Raw genomic sequence first — 19,600 nt, forward strand, 5'->3', positions numbered from 1 at the left:
TGTCTGAGCCACCAGGGAAATCTAAGAAGGCAAACACCTGGGTATATGCTCAGAAGTTTTCTTCAGGGTACCAACTTACTTTCTAAACTGAACAAGATACAAGTCAAGGCACTAAGTTCATTCTCAGCTTTAAAAACACAATTTCTTGGTTCTGTTAGATCAGTTTCAAATCACATGCTTTTGGGAATCATGCAGAATGGAATATGTTTAAAGGCATATACTCAAAAATTTATAGTAGTTTCACAAACTCTAAGCTACAGTTCTATTCCCCATATTAACTATCAGAGTTAGCGTAGAGACAAGGATTTCATGTCTGATCTTTGGCTGCAATTGTTCCACCTGTTATCTAGCCCTCTAAGAAATAAAACGACAACAACGACAACACTTTGAGGTCTCAATCCACTTTACGAAAAAGAAAGCTTTATGAAAAGCCTGAACAATGAGTTTAAACATTAAGGAGAAAATGAGAAACGTTAGGTGTGTGAAGTAGGAAATGTTAATTTCATGCACTTAGGAACACACACTCACACCCCACAGTAGTAGAAGCAGTAGAAGAGGAAAACACTACATGTGTAGGGGTAGAAATGTTTGTTACATCATGATGCTGGCTGGCGATGGAGGGTTGCCGCCTTAGTGCCCCCTGAATGGAACTTCCACTCTGGAAAGCATTCACTACATCCATCTGCAAGGAATCAGAGATTGTGACAGCTTGCTCAGCAAGAGAGAGAGAGAACAAGAGAAAGGACCATTCCATCTATCAACATATAAAACGTAAAGAAAAAGGCACTTTTTACAGAGCAGGTAAATAGGCAAGAGGAGCATTTGGAGATGAAGGGGGTGGAAAAAAAGCTAGGAGAAAAGGAGCTTATGGGCATACGGACACATTCTTTCGTGGTCGGTCAGTTAAAACTTGCACTCATTCCAGGCACCAGTACTATTTTTCAAAAGAGTAAGTTCTGTGGGTTGGGGAGGCTAGAAAGGAAGCGAAGGAGCACATTCAAACCTCCTCCCCAGCTCCAAAGGCCTTTGGCTCCCGCTCCCATCCCCTCTCCTACCTCTCCACCAGGCCCATACCTGTGTCTGGATTCTGTTCAGACCTCTAAACCACAAGATCTGGCCACGCCGCAACTCCCGCTCAGCGTGATCAATCTCTTCCACATCCTCCGCTAACTCCTCCTCAGGTATTTCCTCCTTCTGTGTGCCATGACCAGCTTCTTTGAGGAATTTTAAACGGCTAGTTGGAATTGTTGAAATAAGCTACAACACAGGGGAGAGAACTTAGAAACAAACCGTATCAAAATACAATGAAGCTGATCAACTTCAGTACAGAAAAGGGATGAAAAGCTGCACTCAGGAGCCAACTATCTTTACCAGTGAAGCCATGAAATCTTGTCCATCACAGGCCTTCTTCCTCAGAAAAAAAGCATTCTTCTGTTAGCTACACAAAAGATTTAAGTTTGAAGGGCAAAAGTTTCCCTGAACGAGAATAACCTGATCATATTTGCAAATTTTATTTAAGATATTTGAGACCATGAATTATACAACCATGCTTTGATATACATACACACACACACACACATATATATATATATATACACTTAAACATATTAATATTTATTTCAAATAAAATGAAAATCAATCTTATAGGATGCGAAAGAATATTACATTTCATTAGTGCTTTAAGAATTTAATGAAGAAAAAACAAACTAAAGTTCAGAAAACCTTTGAGGCTGCACTGAAAATAGATTTTATTCAATGCATTTATTTTCATAAAGTATAATTATTTAAAATTGGATTAACACTGATTGAGAATTATACCAAACAGGAACAGATGCCCCAGAAGACATAAAAGATAGAACAATACCAACACGTATTAACTTATAGGTGTTACCAGCCATTTCTTAGGGAAGTTAGGAGAAACAGGCATGCAGTGAGTATCAGAACTGCCCCGAGAACTTCTAGTTCAACCACCTCATTTTAGAGATGAAACAGGTTCAGAGACACAGAAAGTGACTTGTTCATGGAGTGACTAAGACCCTAGGTTTCTGACTTAACACATCAGTGCTTTCTACCACGGCACCTAAAAATCAATAGAAATGTCAACCAAAGACAGCTATTGATGCCTATTAGGCATGTACGCTATATTGAATTTCCTCTTCTTGAAAACAGCCAGATGTGGGGAGGTTGAGGGTTTGGCTTTGCATGAACATTATAAAGTAACTAGAACAGTTAAAAAAAACACGTGGACCTAGTACATATCCTACTTAAAAGAAGATCTCAGTTAAAAAAGGTCTTTACAATGAGTAAGAAGAGAAACCTCAGACCCTAGAAACACAAGAAAAAGATAAAAAGCACGTAAAGATTGAGTTAAGGTTAAGTATAATCTGAATGTTTAGTCTGACTTGCAAAATGACCATCAATTAGTTCACAGCAATTACATACTGTAACATATGCTAGGCTTGCATTTATGAAAATGTTAGTAGATTCTCTATCAGTTTTCTAGTGATGATAACAGACTTAAAATGAATACACACACTGTTGTCACTTTTCAAGAAACAATGACATACATCTGCAAGTCAGCTACCCATAGTGAAGACGAAGGACATCTCATTTTTGAGGCAGTGTATTTTACGTGCACACTGTTAAAGTCATTCAATCCAAATCATCTAAAATGTCATTTTGTGGCCTATTTTTCCAGACACCAGGGGTTTTATGTAAACATTCGTCATATCAACTGAAACTCAAGATTTTTTTAATGCTACATTTTTATGAAATTATATAACAGAATGATAAAAAGGCTAAAGCATATAATATTTTTATTAAAATATTAATTCTGAAAATGCAAAGTAGGTCATAGGGCAAAAGATACAGATATTAGCATTCTGACCAGTTATAAATGTATCATTTTAATAACAGTTGTAACACTTGTTCTAAAAAACAAGTTAAAAGACTATGTAAGAAATTAGTGTTTTATTGCATAGGCATAATCATAATTAATACCAAATGACATACTAGAGCAAATATTACATTAAAAAGGATCTCTGAATGTTCTTTCTTGACCCAGAATGAAAACTACTTAGAATCAAGTTATAGAATTGATTAAAGAATATACACACTAGAAATTAAAAAAAAAACAAAAACACTTGAGGTTTGAACAAAAAGTGATGAGATTTTTTTACCTGGCCCCAGAGTAACGTTCCCATTCCTAGGAAAATTGACCATAGCCACTGTTCTATTGAAAGTTCTGAACAACTGAAAGGTTTTCCACCAAACTGCACAATTATTATCTGGAGGAATAATCAAGAATAAATTTATTTAGTGAAGCTGTTGACTTACACTCTGACCCATGCTCCTTATATCTCACTGTGGACTTGAACAAACTAAATAGCTGATCCAGACCATGCTTTGAGGGGCACGAAGGCACTGAAGAATGACACCTTACTTACATCAGCTGTACTGGGCATATCAGTCTATGCTAGCAACTAAGTTTTCTCAGTCTTGCTTGGCAGAGAGACAAGAAGTTATGTTTTTGCAATCCCTACATATTAAAAACAGATAAAATAAACCTAACTTTGATAGTAAGCAGGAACTAAAATCTCAGTGTATCAAGAATAATGATTTCTTTTAAATAAAATACTTCCAGAAACTATACAACAGCTAAGCAAGCAACAGTTCCTCTCAAGCTGACAGAAAAATTGAAAGCTCAGACAGAAACAGTTTGCACAGAAGTAACTGAGAGTTTTGGAAATTTCAGAATCCACAGTGCCCAAGGCGTAGAATGAATAAATGCTTCAAAATTCACAGACCTTCATTTTGAAACTAGCACCATCACTGTCTGATTCTATCCTTGAAAAGCTCGCTTTTTAAATCTTACTGTGTTTACTGACCTCCTGATGTGATCACGCACCACTCACCTACCTGCTTTGATTCCAGATTCTGCTATTAACAGTCGTTTGCATAGAAGAGTACCACAGAATCCAAGGTGATATAAAACATAGGCGTAATACATAACTACATAAAATTTACCATATGTAAAGTGATGCTTAGTTTGTCCTTATTATGGTCTTTATAAAAATGGCAGAATTCGGTCCTTTCTATTCCTTCTCAACCTCACTGTTCATACCCCATCCTCCACTCCTCTTCTGCCTTGTTTTGAAATATTACAAAACATGAAACTGGCATATAACCAACTCAGGATGCAGTCATTTAGAATCATGTGGATTTAAAAATACTTATTTCAAAACCTTTTATTACTTAATAATGAACTCAACTGTAGAAATACAACTGCTGTTAATTGCTAGAAGCAATTAAGGGATCACTCTAGGTAGACTAAGAAGTGGTTATCTGTAAGACTGGCCTTAAATAAGCTCAACATTCTAACAGTATGCATAAAAGCAATGCAGAACAGATACTCAGAAACAGCGTGAGCAAACACTGCTGTGCGCAGAGTCACAGCCACAGAACCAGTCGTGCGGCTGAAGGAGTCCTAGTCCAACAGCCTCATTCACATGCAGAACTTCAGGATGGGGCCGATTTTCACTTGAGTTGCGATATTTAAAATTCTTCTTTGATGTCAACAAGGCAATACATAGAAGGCCCACACATAGAGGTCAAGTAATTTCTGGAATAAGCCACCTGCTCACCTAAGATCACCACACTGTAAACATATCTGAAACGCTCTTTTACAATTACCCACCTGTACCACAAAAGTGCCTAAAACAATTGTGCAGAAGATGGCATTATTAAAGATTCCTTCAAACACATTTCTTTCACCGTGAATTTTCCGTGCGTTTATTTCGTTGAAAAGTTGCATCAGTACAAAGGTATTAAAAACGATAGTATAATGTTCCGATGGAGGAGCATGCAAAGGAGCATTTCTTCCGCTATCAATATCAAAAAACTTTTCTCCTGAAAGAATGAAAAATTATTGCTTTGTAATCATCATACAAAATAACTGAACATTTTAAGGAAGCATGCAATAAAACCTAGCTAGACCTTTCTTTGCTCTCAAACAGCAGTACAGAAAGAGTTGTGAGGGACCTGGGATCTTCCAGTACCACTCTTATCTTATATGAAAGGAGACGGAAGCCCCCCTGAACTAGGGTGACGTGTTCAAGATCACAGCTAAGTTAGTTGTAGGGCCAGGGATAAGAAATCAGGACTCTTTTTTACTTCCCGTTACTATCACACTGCCTCTCAAAATGTACTAAACATCCACTGACAGAAGAAATTAAAGATAAATGGGGAGCCAGAAAAAAAAAAATACATTCTTGAAAAATCTGCCATATAAGCTCAGAGCCAAAACAACTGAAGCTTTATCGGGCATTGAATTCTTACCAGCAAACAAGAGTGTAAAGACTACCACAAGCTGATAGAATGCATGACCCAAAATATTCTTCATCATTGTGCGTGAGATGAGAGGCTTATTTCTACCATAAGGTTTCCGAAGCAGGAGAGATTCAGTAGGGGGTTCGGTTGCCAGAGCCAGGGAAGCAAGCGTATCCATGATGAGGTTTACCCATAGCATCTGCACAGCCTTAAGTGGCGAGTCCTAGAAAAGACAGGTTTCTTAACAGACACTCACAACTTTCCAGGGGTTCAGTAATTCCCAGGAAGCCATTTCTATTTAAAAACTTAAAGTATAGGAGTTAAAAATTACATTTCCATATTAATTAACCTAAAATGCTAAGCTTGAACTTATTTAAATACTTAAATATTTTAAAAAGGCAGGTTATATACGTTTGTGCTCTAAAATAAGCAAGTTTTAATAAACAAATTGTCAACCTACTTGAGTAATACAGGCGCCCGTGAAAGCAACAATCACTGCTACTACATTAACAGTAAGCTGGAACTGAAGGAATTTTGAGATGCTGTCATAGACATTTCGTCCCCACATAACTGCTTTAACAATGCTTGTAAAATTGTCATCCGTGAGAATAATATCAGATGCTTCTTTAGCTACATCAGTTCCAGCGATACCCTATTAAAGAAAATTTCTGTGAATTAGACTAAATGTTTAAATTACAACTTTTAAATATTTGAAAGGATAATATGTGTTTTACAAACAAAAATTTACTATTATACTTAATAATTATTGACTTACATTTACTGTAAAAGGGGGTAATATAGTTAAGTCTAAGATACTGTCTCCCAGAAAGACATTCATCTCAGTAGAAACTGAAAATAATAAATGAGACATTTACAATAAAGTCCAACTTGGGTTAAAAAAAAAAGAGACAGAAATGGACACAAGCACTACCCCAAGTTCCTTCCAAAAGTCACATAAAAGATATTTTTAAAATTAAAAAATAAAAACTCACAAAGGCTAAAAGTGGGAAAAGAGATACATCATAAGAGGTTGGAAAGCAGATAACTAACCAGTTAAGAAACTTGCAGATCCAGAAAGCTGAACCCTAAACTAACAGCAGGGAGAGCCGAGTAGCAGCCTTTTTGCACCCCAGGACTCTTCTAAGTAAGGCTCAAGAATTGCAGCACTAGATGAAGAGGTGAAGGCAGGAATAAAAACAGGAGAAATTCTTACATCTACTGAAGACACTGAAGAAGTACTTAGAAGGTCCAAACTAAAATAACAGTGTCTCTTAACAGGGGAACGGGATGGACGAGTAAGTTGTGGATTAATAAAAATGAGTGAACTACAGCTATATGCACCCACGCAGATGACTCTCACAATAATGATGCAAAAAGGAAGATGGACTCAAACATAATATGTAAAATATAATCCTAATGTACAAAGCATAAAACAGACAAACGGAATCTTCAGAATACGGGTAATCTCCGTGGAAAGACACAGCAGTAATTAGAAGAGACTGTGGGTGAGGAATATGGGAATACAGAACATGTATTTCTTGCCTTGCATAGAACAGGTCTGTTTACTTGGTGTAATCCATTCAGTGCGTACTTATGACAGAGAAACTTTTCTGTATGTGTTACATTTTAATAACAAAATTAAAAGAAAAGGCAGTTGGGCCTCAGAGGCCCTCCCCAGGTCCACACAACTGGGCAGTTTGCTACTCCCTCTGACTTGGCAGGAGACGGCCTGCTAATTGACTAAAGAGGGTCCAACAGAGAACTTTAGACTGAAGGGTACCAAGTGCTGCTGAGTAAAGTACTCTTCTTCTTCTACTTGTTTCCCAGAAATCAAGACTGCCCTGTAGGCAGCAGATTTGAAAACTCTTTTCTGAAAATCTGATCATCATAGGAGACGAGACCTAAAGATACTGAAAATTCACGGTACCCTAAGAAAGTGAACTTTGCCAACCAAGGTCCGTCTAGTCAAGGCTATGGTTTTTCCCGCAGTCATGTATGGATGTGAGAGTTGGACTGTGAAGAAAGCTGATCACCGAAGAATTGATGCTTTTGAACTGTGGTGCTGGAGAAGACTCTTGAGAGTCCCTTGGACTGCAAGGAGATCCAACCAGTCCATTCTGGAGGAGATCAATCCTGGGTGTTCATTGGAGGAACTGATGCTAAAGCTGAAACTCCAATACTTTGGCCACCTCAGGCGAAGAGTTGACTCACTGGAAAAGACTCTGATGCTGGGAGGGATTGGGGATAGGAGGAGACGGGGACGACAGAGAATGAGATGGCTGGATAGCCTCACCGACTCAATGGACATGAGTTTGAGTGCACTCCGGGAGTTGGTGATGGACAGGGAAGCCTGGCGTGCTGTGATTCATGGGGTTGCAAAGAGTCGGACACGACTGAGTGACTGAACTGAACTGAACTGAACTGAAGAAAGTGAAATGGCCAAGCCAGATCACTTTACTGGGAAGCTTCTGGTTGATAAATCCTACATAGAGGGCTCAGGCTTTCCAGCTTTTCAGCTTCCTACTGGTAAAAATATGCAGAAACAATCAACCATCACTTTGACAGCTGATGAAAGCACCAACCTGAAAGACACAGACTAAATTAAAGGGAGACAGAAGAAAATGAGTTTTCATAGTTAAAAAGTTGCCCTAAGACAAAACATCATGACATTTCAGAGAACTGATAACAAAGGAAAGACTTAACATACCACCAAAATGGAAAGAAAAACAAAAGGAGGTTCAAAATTCAAAACGATACATGATAACAATGAAGGTACAAATCCAAAATTCTGAGTGAAAGTAATTTTCAATCTAGATGTAAGTCGGACTAGGTATCAAGGAGGAGTCTTTGAAGAAAGAAGAGAGATTTCACTCATAAAAGTTATGAAAAAGTTTAACTTTCATGAATGCTTTTTCTCAGGAATCTATTGGAGATGGCTTTACTACATGAGAGAGTAAACGAAAATAGATGATGGTATCACACAACTTCATAAATCAACTAGACTCCAATAAAAATTTTTTTAAAAGATAATTACATCAAATCTAAGAAATTCAAATGCAACATAATAGGAGGTAACGGAAATTCTTAGGTATAGACAAAGAAGAGACAGCTGTGCAGCCAGCTGAGCAAACAGTTCAGATTAAAGCATGTCAAAAGATCTGGGAGAGGTACTAGAAAGAAGGCAAAACTGTAAAAGTGCCTGACATCTCTGACATAATGAAAGGAAAAGATGGTGATGAATTAGTGTTAAGAACGTTAAAAAAAAAAAACTAAGAAAATAAACAGATAAATAAAGATTAAAAGGTGAATTGAAAAAGAAAATGTACAGTGAATAAAAAAAGTCACGCAAGGAAGTAACAGTAAGAGACCACATGGCTCAGCTTGGAATAGCATTTCCAATCACTATCACCAGTCACAATAAGGATGGTATACTGACTGATCTCTAACTCTGATGAAAGAAGACAGGATAGAAAGGGTGCATGAAACCTTACAGATGTCTCTGTGTGTGCCTATCCAAATGCTAAATCCTTACCTTCCTCAATGAAAAGTCATCAACAGATGCTTTTTATTAAACAAATAAAAATGAGCTGTAAGAAATGATATGTGGTAGGGGATGTAGTTTATCAAGTCTTATACAACTGTCTGACTTTTTAAAAGCTATGTAATATTGTTTTGATAAACACAAAAACAAAGTCCAAATCAAGCTTTTCTTGAAATAGTTCATGAAGGAGCGATCTTAATTTAAAATTTTGGTCTCTAGCTCCTAATCTGAATATTTTACTTTTAATGTGCGACACACTCAACACATCTAAACTCAACACATTTCCCTGCCTCTAATCGTTCTCCATCTTTAGCAAATGCAAATCTCACACTCCCCTGTTCAAAATCTTTTGAAATTTAAAAAGCGACTTTAAGATGTTAATTGGTGTCCAAATAAAAACTAGTTCCACTGTGAAACAAGCTTAGGGACCTTTCTATCAAAGAGTTTAAAATAGCTTTTTTGTGAGCTTCTTAAAGCTGTATGCTGGGGCTTTCCAGGTGGCTCAGTGATAAAGAACCCGCCTGCCAATGTAGGAGACCTGGGTTCAATCCCTAGGTTGGGAAGATTCCCTGCAGAGGGTTGCCAATATCAAGAATAATACTGGCAACCCACTCCAGTATTGCTGCCTGGAGAATCCCACGGACAGAGGAGCCTGGCAGGCTACAGTCCATAGGGCTGCAAAGAGTCAGACATCAGAAGTCTGCTCGAGAACTGCTGATCTACAGGATAAAAGAACAAATCACTCAGCTTCACATTCAAGGCCCGTCTGATGCTCACATCTAGTACTCAGCAGCACCACACCCTCTTCTAGTGAAGTTAGGCTACTTGTAATTCTTGGGAGTCTCTTGGCAGTACTTTTTTCCCTCCCTCAGCTCAAATGGCACCTCTTTCAGAAAACCTTTCTGAGCCTCTAGAGGCAGAGTCTAGGACTTTTTCTGGAGGCACTCCCTGCGCTCTGTTTACTCCTTTACTGCTGCCACTGTGCTTCATTGAGTTACTCCCTTATGTGCTGAACCTTTAGGAGGCAGCAACTAACTGTTCGCCTCTGGACCAGAATACTGGAAACAGCTTCTTAATGTTTGGAGAAGAAACAAATGCTTATTAACCCATAGTACTTTAAATTAAGATCTTTTAACTACCTTAGGGAAGATTTTATTACCACAGATGCATACCTGGTTTCAGAAATATTAATACATCATGGTGTTAGGTAGTTAGAATAGGAAACAGGAGTCCAAAATGGTGGTGGCTAAAAGACAAGGAAGGGAAAAGCCCACGGAAAATAGAACAAAGGAAGGTCAAAGGAAGGTCTGAGGACTGGAGTGAGGGCCTCAGGTAGAACAAACAGCACTCCTGGCTAGCCCAATTTACATAGGGCAGGCCCAGGGGGAAGAAAAAACATGTAAAAAGAGGAGCCAAAGGGCTCTCCCCCCGCCCCACGTGCTGGGGCACTCTTCTCTTTGCGTCTGTGGCTCAACATGCCCTCACGCCATGGATTTTCCTGCTGTTATCTAAATAAAACAGATCTGTAACACTGAGTTTCTAAGAGCTACAACATGGTCCGTTCGAGACCTGAGAGCTATAACACGGTCTGTCTAAGACCCGAGAGCTGTGACACGCCAAGGGGGGCTTTAATGTCCGTCACTCCAAATCTTTGTTGTGACGAGACAGAACCGAGCAGCATACACTCGCCTGACATCTATGGTGCCGTGACTCGGATTTAACCTGGCTGAAACAACCTTGGCGGACCCCCGCAAGGAGGAGGCCAAGCACAGCAGAAGCCCAACTCAGGGAAAGCTCCCAAGGTAGAAGCGGGAGGCGAAGAAAACCCAGCGCAAGGGAAGTGACAAGAGGCCCATCGTGCTGGAGACCAGGTCAGTGAAAAACGACCTCAGCAGAAAGCTCACGCGGCTCAGCCTCAGATTCCAGAAGACCTCTGGTTAAGGTGGGAGGTCCTTGCTCCTATGGCTGGAGGGACATGCCTAACAAAATCTTAATTCCTTTACAATCTCTCGTTTCTTGTTTCCTTGAACCCCTGCGGACAGGCGGGCGGCAGTGGGCGCAACTGAGGGACTCTGGAGAGGCTGCTCTTCGGTATGTCCCAAAGGCACCATCTGCTGGGCCCCAGTAGCTGTTACCCAAGCCAGTGGGGGTTCTTCTGTCCTTACTCTTCTCTGTGTCAAGGATCAGGCCAATGAAAACTGTGAGCACCGGTCAGATATTTAGCAGATTTTCCGGCAGGCTATGAAGGGGATTCCTTGGCATGTTTTTCCCACTGCTTTTCCCTAGTGTCCTTCAGCTCTCTCTCTCCTGGGACTCAAGCCCGGCCAAAACCCATGAAGCTCAGGCTCTGTCTCATTGCAAAAATCCATTGAGACAAAGCGATAAGGAAGAGGTGGATTTGTTAGGATTCAGAGAGAAGCACAGGCTTCAGGGTGTGGGCCCCTGCCAGGACAAGGGCTGGGGCCATGGAACGCAGCCTGGCTAGGTTTTGCTAGGGGGTGAACTCACATGCTGATGAGTGGGAGGATCACCCCAACCACTGGGGGAACCACCCACTCCTCCCTCTTTTGACAGTGCCTTGGAGTTGTCCTGACACCTCTGGGTGTGTCTGCTGGCTTACAGATTGGGGATTAAGGTTTACTTGAATTTGACTTGTCATGGTGGACCCAAATGATTTTTAATGGGTTTATACATGCCCTTGTGCAATGTCATTCTTTCAAAGGTTGTGCTCTGCCTCCTTCCCTCCTGTTGCATGCTCCTTTCCTGACCCCCATCCAGGACCACAGTGTTGCCTCTACAATCTTCTGGAGGGACAACCAGAAAATAGCTGGCCTTGGAAGGGAAATACTGTATAATATCCAACCCCTTAATCCTACCCAGCACTGGTCACGCTGGAGATCTTGGGGATGCCCAACTCCATTCCGGGGGTCCCAGGAGGTCAACCTGCCTTGACTTGCCTAGGTATCTGGTCCTCGAATGGTTGTCACGCCTCAACCTGCTTGGGGATCCACCAGTCCCAGGGGCCCCAGGAGGTCATCATACCTCGATCTGCCCGCAACTTCGATCTCCAGGAGGCTGTCATGCCTCAGCCTGCCTGGGGATCTGCACCCTGACCCGGGGACGCCTGGCTCTCAGGCTGCAACAGTACTGGGTAGGATAAGCTTCAGAAAGACTCACCCCTAAGGAAGTCCACCCATGGAAATTGAAGGAGGCCTATTAGTTTTTTCTTTTCATTTCCTTCCTGTCATGACTGTCTTTCAGATGGGAAATAAACAATCCACTTCCCGGCAGACGCCCTTGAGATGCATCCTTTATAATTGGAAGCTGTTCGACCCTCTAAGTTCAGTCGCTCAGTTGTGTCCGACTCTTAGAGACCCCATGAATCACAGCACGCCAGGCCTCCATGTCCATCACCAACTCCCGGAGTGCACTCAAACTCATGTCCATCGAGTCGGTGATGCCATCCAGCCATCTCATTCTCTGTCGTCCCCGTCTCCTCCTGCTCCCAATCCCTCCCAGCATCAGACTCTTTTCCAGTGAGTCAACTCGTCACCTGAGGTGGCCAAAGTATTGCAGTTTCAGCTTTAGCATCAGTCCTTCCAGTGAACACCCAGGACTGATCTCCTTCAGAATGGACTGGTTGGATCTCCTTGCAGTCCAAGGGACTCTCAAGAGTCTTCTCCAGCACCACAGTTCAAAAGCATCAATTCTTCGGCGATCAGCTTTCTTCACAGTCCAACTCTCACATCCACACATGACCACGGGAAAAACCATAGCCTTGACTAGACGGACCTTGGTTGGCAAAGTAATGTCTCTGCTTTTTAATATACTATCTAGGTTGGTCATAACTTTCCTTCCAAGGAGTAAGCGTCTTTTAATTTCAAGGCTGCAATCAGCATCTGCAGTGTTTTTGGAGCCCCCAAAAATAAAGTCTGACACTGTTTCCACTGTTTCCCCATCTATTTCCCATGAAGTGATGGGACCAGATGCCATGATCTTTGTTTTCTGAATGTTGAGCTTCAAGCCAACCTTTTCACTCCCCTCTTTCACTTTCATCAAGAGGCTTTTGAGTTCCTCTTCACTTTCTGCCATAAGGGTGGTGTCATCTGCACATCTGAGGTTATTGATATTTTTCCTGGCAATCTTGATTCCAGCTTGTGCTTCTTCCAGCCCAGCGTTCATCATGATGTATGTAAGTTCCTCTGCATGTAAGTTAAATAAGCAGGGTGACAATATACAACCTTGACGTACTCCTTTTCCTATCTGGAACCAGTCTGTTGTTCCATGTCCAGTTCTAACTGTTGCTTCCTGACCTGCATACAGGTTTCTCAAGAGGCAGGTCAGGTGGTCTGGTATTCCCAACTCTTTCAGAATATGTTCGACCCTCTAGCTCTAAGGAAAAGTCTCTTGAAATTCTCTTGTGCCACTCTGTGGCCACAGTATCCACTGGGGGACGAGGAACACTTGCCTGAGGATAGGAGTTTAAATTACAATACCATCCTGCAGCTAGAACTATTCTGCAAAAGAGAAAGAAAATGGACAGAGATCCCCTATGTCCAAATTTTCTTCCAACTAAGAGATATGAAGGAACTCTGTCTTAAGTATGGGATTATTGTACGCCCTGAAAGTGAGCCCACTAGGCAAATGGTGTTAGGCAAGGGAAACCAAGAAAAGGAACCCCCCAGTGTGAAGGCTCACCTCCCACAGCTCCCGAGTTGCCTGGTGCTCCTTCCTTGTATCCAAACGTATATGCCTCCATATCCGGGAGCACTCCCTCCACAAAAGCCAGCTCGAGTATGTCCCTTAGTTTAAACTAGAGGAGAATTCAGACCAACCCGGGTCCATAAGCCCTTCTCCCTCTTAGAACTAAGACAGATCAAACAAGACCTGGGAAGCTATACAGATGACCCAGGCAGATATATAGATACGTTCCAAAATATTATCTTGGCCTTTGACTTGACCTGGAAGGCATGGTCATATTTAGTCAAATGTTATCTGACCCTGAGTACTAGGGTCTTAAAGGAAGCCTGAAGGTATGCAACGGGGCTTCACACGTCCAGTGATACCCAGTAGGGGAAACTGCAGTCCCCTCCTCCGATCCTAATTGGAATTATAATGACCCTGAGCACATCTGGGAAAGAGATCATTTTCTAATCTGTGTGAAGGCAGGACTGAAAGCAGCCCAACAAAAAGTAATTAGCTATGCCCGGGTCTCAGCAATAACTCAGGAGCCCAACGAGAACCCCACTGTCTTTCTGGCAAGGCTAAAAGAGGCCCTCCAAAAGTTTACCAATCTGGACTTAGACTCTTACGAGGGACAGGTGATTTTAAAGGACAAATTCCTATCCCAATGTACATCAGACATCAGAGAATTAAGTTACAACAGCTAGAGCAGCAGGACCCTGCTGCCTCTTTAGATGAGATGGTCCACATAGCCACCAATACCTTTATAACAGAGAACAGGAGAAGGAGGCCAAGGCCCAGGAGAGGGAGAGAAGGAAAGAGACAAGGCAAGCCCTGATGCTGGCCGCCCTCCAGGGAAGCCCTACGGCAAACCCCGAGTCCTTGAAGGACAAGGCACAAGACAAATGCCTAATCTGTAGACAGGCAGGGCATTGGGCCAAAGAGTGTCCAAACCATGACAAGTCTCCTAAAATGGCTTGATATAAATGCCATCAACTGGGACACTGGGTGGCACTCTGCCATCGGGACCCAAGAGCCTCAAGGTCTAGTGCCAAGACTACCCTCATGATGGTTCAAGAGGACTGAAGCGGCTTGCTCCAGCCAGCCCACCTGTCAGAGATAACCATCATGGGGCTGGAGCCAAGGGTGCAACTGGATGTGGCAGGTAGGTCCGAGAATTTCTTGGTTGACACAGGGGCTACCTAATCTGTCCTGATCTCCTACTCTGGAGCTGTCTCCTCCCAAACCTGTACTATTTTGGGTGCTACAGGAAAAGTAACTACTAAAAGATTCACCCGAGCACTTCTTTGTTGCTGGGATGGACAAATATTTTCCCACCAGTTTCTGGTGGTCCCTGAGTGTCCTACTCCCTTACTGGGAAGAGACGTACTCACTAAACTGGGGACCACCCTCATGATGGGAAGCTTTTCAGCCCGGAGAGCTCTACAGCTCCTGGTTACTACTGAAGAACCCATTACACCTTCTCCAATAGAGAAGGACCAAAAACCATGGGAAGACAAAATTAACCCCCAGGTGTGGGACCACGGAATTCCTGGACGAGCCCACCAAGCTGAACCGGTCATCATCATCCGCTGAGATCCCACTCGGTTTCCTAACCAGAAACAATATCCCCTCAAAAGAGAGGCTCGGGAGGGACTAGAGCCTTTAATAAATAAATTCCTTGCTTGTGGGCTACTGGTCCCCACCGGTTCACCATGTAACACACCAATCCTCTCAGTAAAGAAAAAGGATGGAACCTGGCGAATGGTTCAAGATCTCCAGATCATAAATGAAGCTGTAGTCCCCCTCCATCCCAAAGTACCCAATCCCTATGTACTCTTGGGAGAAATCCCACCCAGTGCCAAGTGGTTTACAGTCTTGGATCTCAAAGATGCATTTTTTTGATTACCACTGGCCAAAGAATCCCAATATCTTTTTGCCTTTGAGTGGGAGGCCCCAGGAGAAAAACACCAACAGATGACTTGGACAGTATCACCTCAGGGGTTCAGAGATAGCCCCTACTTGTTTGGACAGGCCCTTAGCCAGGATCTCCTAGATCTGGACCTGGGACCTAATGCGAAAATATTACAGTATGTAGATGACCTACTAATTTGCTCTCCAGATTAGAAAAGTGCCCAACAATATGCAATTCAGGTTCTAAACTCTGGCAGAAAGGGGATATAAAGTCTCCTGAAGTAAGGCACAGATGGTCGAGACAAAAGTCACTTACCTGGGAGTTCAGATTACACACGGGTCCAGGAGGCTGTCCTCTGATCAGGTGCAAGGAATCCTCCAGTTGCCCTCCCACATGACTCGAAAACAATTACAAGCTTTCCTGGGGCTAACTGGGTATTGTAAAATCTGGATACCCAATTATGGTCTAATTGCCCAGCCCTTATATGAAAGCTTAAAGGGACAGGATGATTCAATCCCACCGATGTGGGGAACTCCTCAAAAGAAGGCTGAGGCTACACTAAAACAGGTCCTAACTCAGGCACCTGCCTTGAAGTTGCCAGACCCAGAAAAAGCATTCCAACTTTATGTCCATGAAAGAGAGGGAATAGCCTTGGGAGTGTAAACTCAAAGGTTGGGATCTGAGCCCTTGCCTGTAGCTTACTTATCCAAGAGACTCGATCCAACCGCCTGAGGCTGGCCCCCCTGCCTTTGAAATCTTGCAGCTATTGCAATCATGATAGAAGATGCTTTAAAACTCTCCTTTGGGGAGAAACTATTTTTACCAGCCACCAAGTAAAACAACTCCTAAATGGGAAAGGCCATTTATGGATGTCTGATCAAAGAATCCTCAGATATCAAGTAATGCTGATGGAAAATCCAGGCCTCACTATATTCTCTTGTGAGGTTCTTAACCCAGCCACCCTCCTGCCTACCCCTGAGGGCTCTCTCCCCTTCCACTCTTGTCTAGAAACCTTGGACCACTGGACAAAACCCTGAGAGGGACTGTCAGAAGATCCTCTGACCAATCCTGAGGAAATCTGGTACACTGATGGAATCAGCTTTGTCTTGGATGGAAAAAGAAGAGCCGGGTATGCAGTAGTCTCCAATTTTAGACCATAGAGGCTAAGCCTCTGCCACCAGGTCAACAAGCTACAACATGCAGTGCCAGTTCAACAAAGATATAAAACTATGGCCGACCTCGGAAAATATCACTCACCCTTAGATGGACCCCGCTATAAGGACTCTGAGGCCTGAGACTAGCAAGAGGGGGAGGCCCAATACCCCTCACCATCCCAGTTCAGCAAGAAGTAGCCAGAAAGACTTCAAAGCCCCTATTCCCAAAGAATTGGGCCTACCATCTCTTGAGGGGGGAATGTTAGGTAGTTAGAATAGGGAACAGGAGTCCAAAATGGCGGTGGCTAAAAGACAAGGAAGGGAAAAGCCCGCAAAAATAGACCAAACGAAGGTCTGAGGACCGGAGTGAGGACCTCAGGTAGAACAAACGGCACTCCTGGCTGAGCCCAGTTTGCATAGGGCAGGCCCAGGGGGAGGAAAAAACATATAAAAAGAGGAGCCAAAGGGCTTTCTCTCCCGCCCCAATCCCGCACGCTGGGGTGCTCTTCTCTTCGCATCTTTGGCTCCACATGCCCTCGCCCTGAAGATGGATTTTCCTGCTATTATCTAAATAAAATAGAGCTGTAACACTGAGCTGTAACACTGATTTGTCTAAGAGCTATAACACGGTCTAAGACCCGAGAGCTGTGACGCGCCGAGGGGGGCTTTAATGTCTGTCACTCCAAATCTTTGTTGTGACAAGACAGAACTGAGGAGCAGACACTTGCCTGACAATAGCATTCAGGCTTTGATGACAGAAATATCTGTAGATGTGTGGTTAACTGAATTTGGGTAAGAATGCGTGGATGCTAAGTTGTATCAGTCGTGTCCGACTCTTTGCAACCCCATGGACTGTAGCCCATCTGGCTCCTCTGTCCAAGGGATTTTCCAGGCAGGAGTACTGGAGTGGGTTGCCATGCCCTCCTCCAGGGGATCTTCCCAACCCAGGGATCGAACCCACTGTCTCCTGCATTGGCAGGTGGGTTCTTTACCACTAGTGCCACCTGGGGAGCCCTTCGGGAAAAATAATGCAATATAATTTTAAAAATAATGTAATCATATTTTAAACACAGAATGGAGACTTGCCATCTGAAGGAATTCTAAAAGGAGTTGCTAAGTAGGGGAAAATGCCAGGTCTCTTTGCAAGCTAATAACATACTCACATTACAGCCCCTTTATTTTATTGTTGTAAATTTTAATGTTGAATTTGCTAAATATATATAGACACAGACACAGAGAAAAAGAGAGGACGGAAAAAAGCAGAGAAAGAGAACAGAGTGTTTTAAAATACTATTTGTCTTAAATATAAGAGACAGGTTTAGAAAGATCTAATCGATTAGCAATTTTTTGTGGGTCTCTAATAAAATCCTGAGATAAATAATTTTGTCTTCCAGTTTTAAAATACGAAATTGAAGAAGTGAACAAATACACAAAGTAAATTCAAGCTTGAGCAAGAATGCTTTCAAGTCCAAGCCACTAAGCACTTACTCTTTCTCTGTACAAAAAAAAAAACTAAAATAAATTTAGACTTTTTTTTTTTGATATGCTACTTTTAAAAAACAGGTGGCAAAATGGGCTTAAAACTTTCATGGCTTAAAAATCAAATAAGACTAGTGGCTGTATTGTGCTTTTGTTTGAAATACGATATTTACCTGCCTTTATTTAAAGCCCTTAGCATCTGCCTTAAACACTTAAGTTTTAGGAAGAAAGTTTTTTTGTTTTTAAATTTTAAAATGCATTGTACACAAATACATTACTGGTCAGCTGTTCAGATGAGAGCAGAAGTAAGGATCCTGCTAAATGCTCAAGAGCAATGATTCTGTGTTTCCAAAGTGAACCTGTTTTGCTTACAGCCAAAGCAACGGCCCTGAAGTATTCCTTATCCTCTCAGCTACTTTTCTCCACTCTTCAGAAGTTCACACCAACGTACTGCTTACCATATGAGTTTGGGACAAGGTAGGGTGGGAAGCTCTGGGTTCACAGCTATTGGCTGAGGGTACTTTACCCACATCATTTCTTTCTTCCATCTCCCTAACTTCTGCTGAAAAGCAGCCACCATGGTGATGATTCTGCCTAACCCCTATTTTAGCAGTGAAACATCAGGGGGATAAATTATGCAAACAAACACTGGTACACATAAATATGCTCTTATCTGGAACACCTGGGGCCTGGCTGTATTTCAGAATTCAAAGCCTGATCATCCTCTAGAAGCACATACCTTCTATTACAAATTTTCCCAGACAGGGTTAGCATCCCATAACGCACATTAATACTTCTATTTCTACAATGACTATGAATGTTCATATTAAGTGTGATAAAGAACATCCTCACATCATCCAGAATATTTTTTTTGCAATAAATGAGTGTGCTTCAAATTTAGGGGGAAAAACTCAGTTTTGTATTTGAGAATGGCGATTACAACTTGTATATTCCAAAAGTTAAATAAATCAAATTAAAATTAAATAAAATACTTAAATTTCCTATGTCATGGTAAGTACAAAGATTCATTCCAACACTGAACCATTATGATTGGATTCAAAGATTCAACAGTCTTATTTTAATCATTAAACATTTATGTAGTATGTGTATTTCATGATGTCTATTTTATAGTAAACACTTCATCAGTACTACGACTTACAGTATAAAGCAAATAACGAAAGGCTGGAATTTCCTTGCACTGTTTAAATAATCAAATATAAATTGAGAACTTGGATGGGGTGAAGCAGATTGTTTTCAATCAAACAAAATTATATCTATTATATATTAAATGATTATTCTTAAAAGCTACTCAAGACATTTTCAGTTGAGCGCAAGATTCTTAATTTTATTCTTAATTTAAATATGCATGACTGTCCTAAGCCTGTCCCCTATTTAACAGGACCACTATAAGGTTTAGATGAGATATAGACACTTATGTACTTTACAGAGTACAATGTAAATGTATGATCTTATTATAACTGTTCAAAAGAAGTCTTCTTC

General features: G+C 41.8%; 1 protein-coding gene across 3 annotated transcripts in view; it reads right to left on the minus strand.

Moving 5' to 3' along the window:
• The window catches only part of ATP2B1 (ATPase plasma membrane Ca2+ transporting 1), a 133,943-nt gene that overhangs the window by 10,532 nt on the left and 103,811 nt on the right, over nucleotides 1-19,600 (minus strand). For 2 of the 3 annotated variants that reach the window (XM_088836849.1, XM_055396164.2), the window contains exons 16-21: nucleotides 5,789-5,980; nucleotides 5,338-5,551; nucleotides 4,697-4,908; nucleotides 3,180-3,287; nucleotides 1,075-1,257; nucleotides 596-682 (exon numbers count right to left, since the gene is read on the minus strand). In XM_088836849.1, coding sequence (XP_088692975.1) covers nucleotides 596-682; nucleotides 1,075-1,257; nucleotides 3,180-3,287; nucleotides 4,697-4,908; nucleotides 5,338-5,551; nucleotides 5,789-5,980 — 996 coding nt within the window. The remainder of the gene's footprint in view (nucleotides 1-595; nucleotides 683-1,074; nucleotides 1,258-3,179; nucleotides 3,288-4,696; nucleotides 4,909-5,337; nucleotides 5,552-5,788; nucleotides 5,981-19,600) is intronic. The other variant, XM_088836850.1, reaches the window with a different exon arrangement.

The sequence above is a fragment of the Moschus berezovskii genome, chromosome 6 (genome assembly GCF_049115385.1).
Source record: "Moschus berezovskii isolate FMDL1 chromosome 6, NW_MosBer_1.0, whole genome shotgun sequence".
Lineage (NCBI taxonomy): Eukaryota > Metazoa > Chordata > Mammalia > Artiodactyla > Moschidae > Moschus > Moschus berezovskii.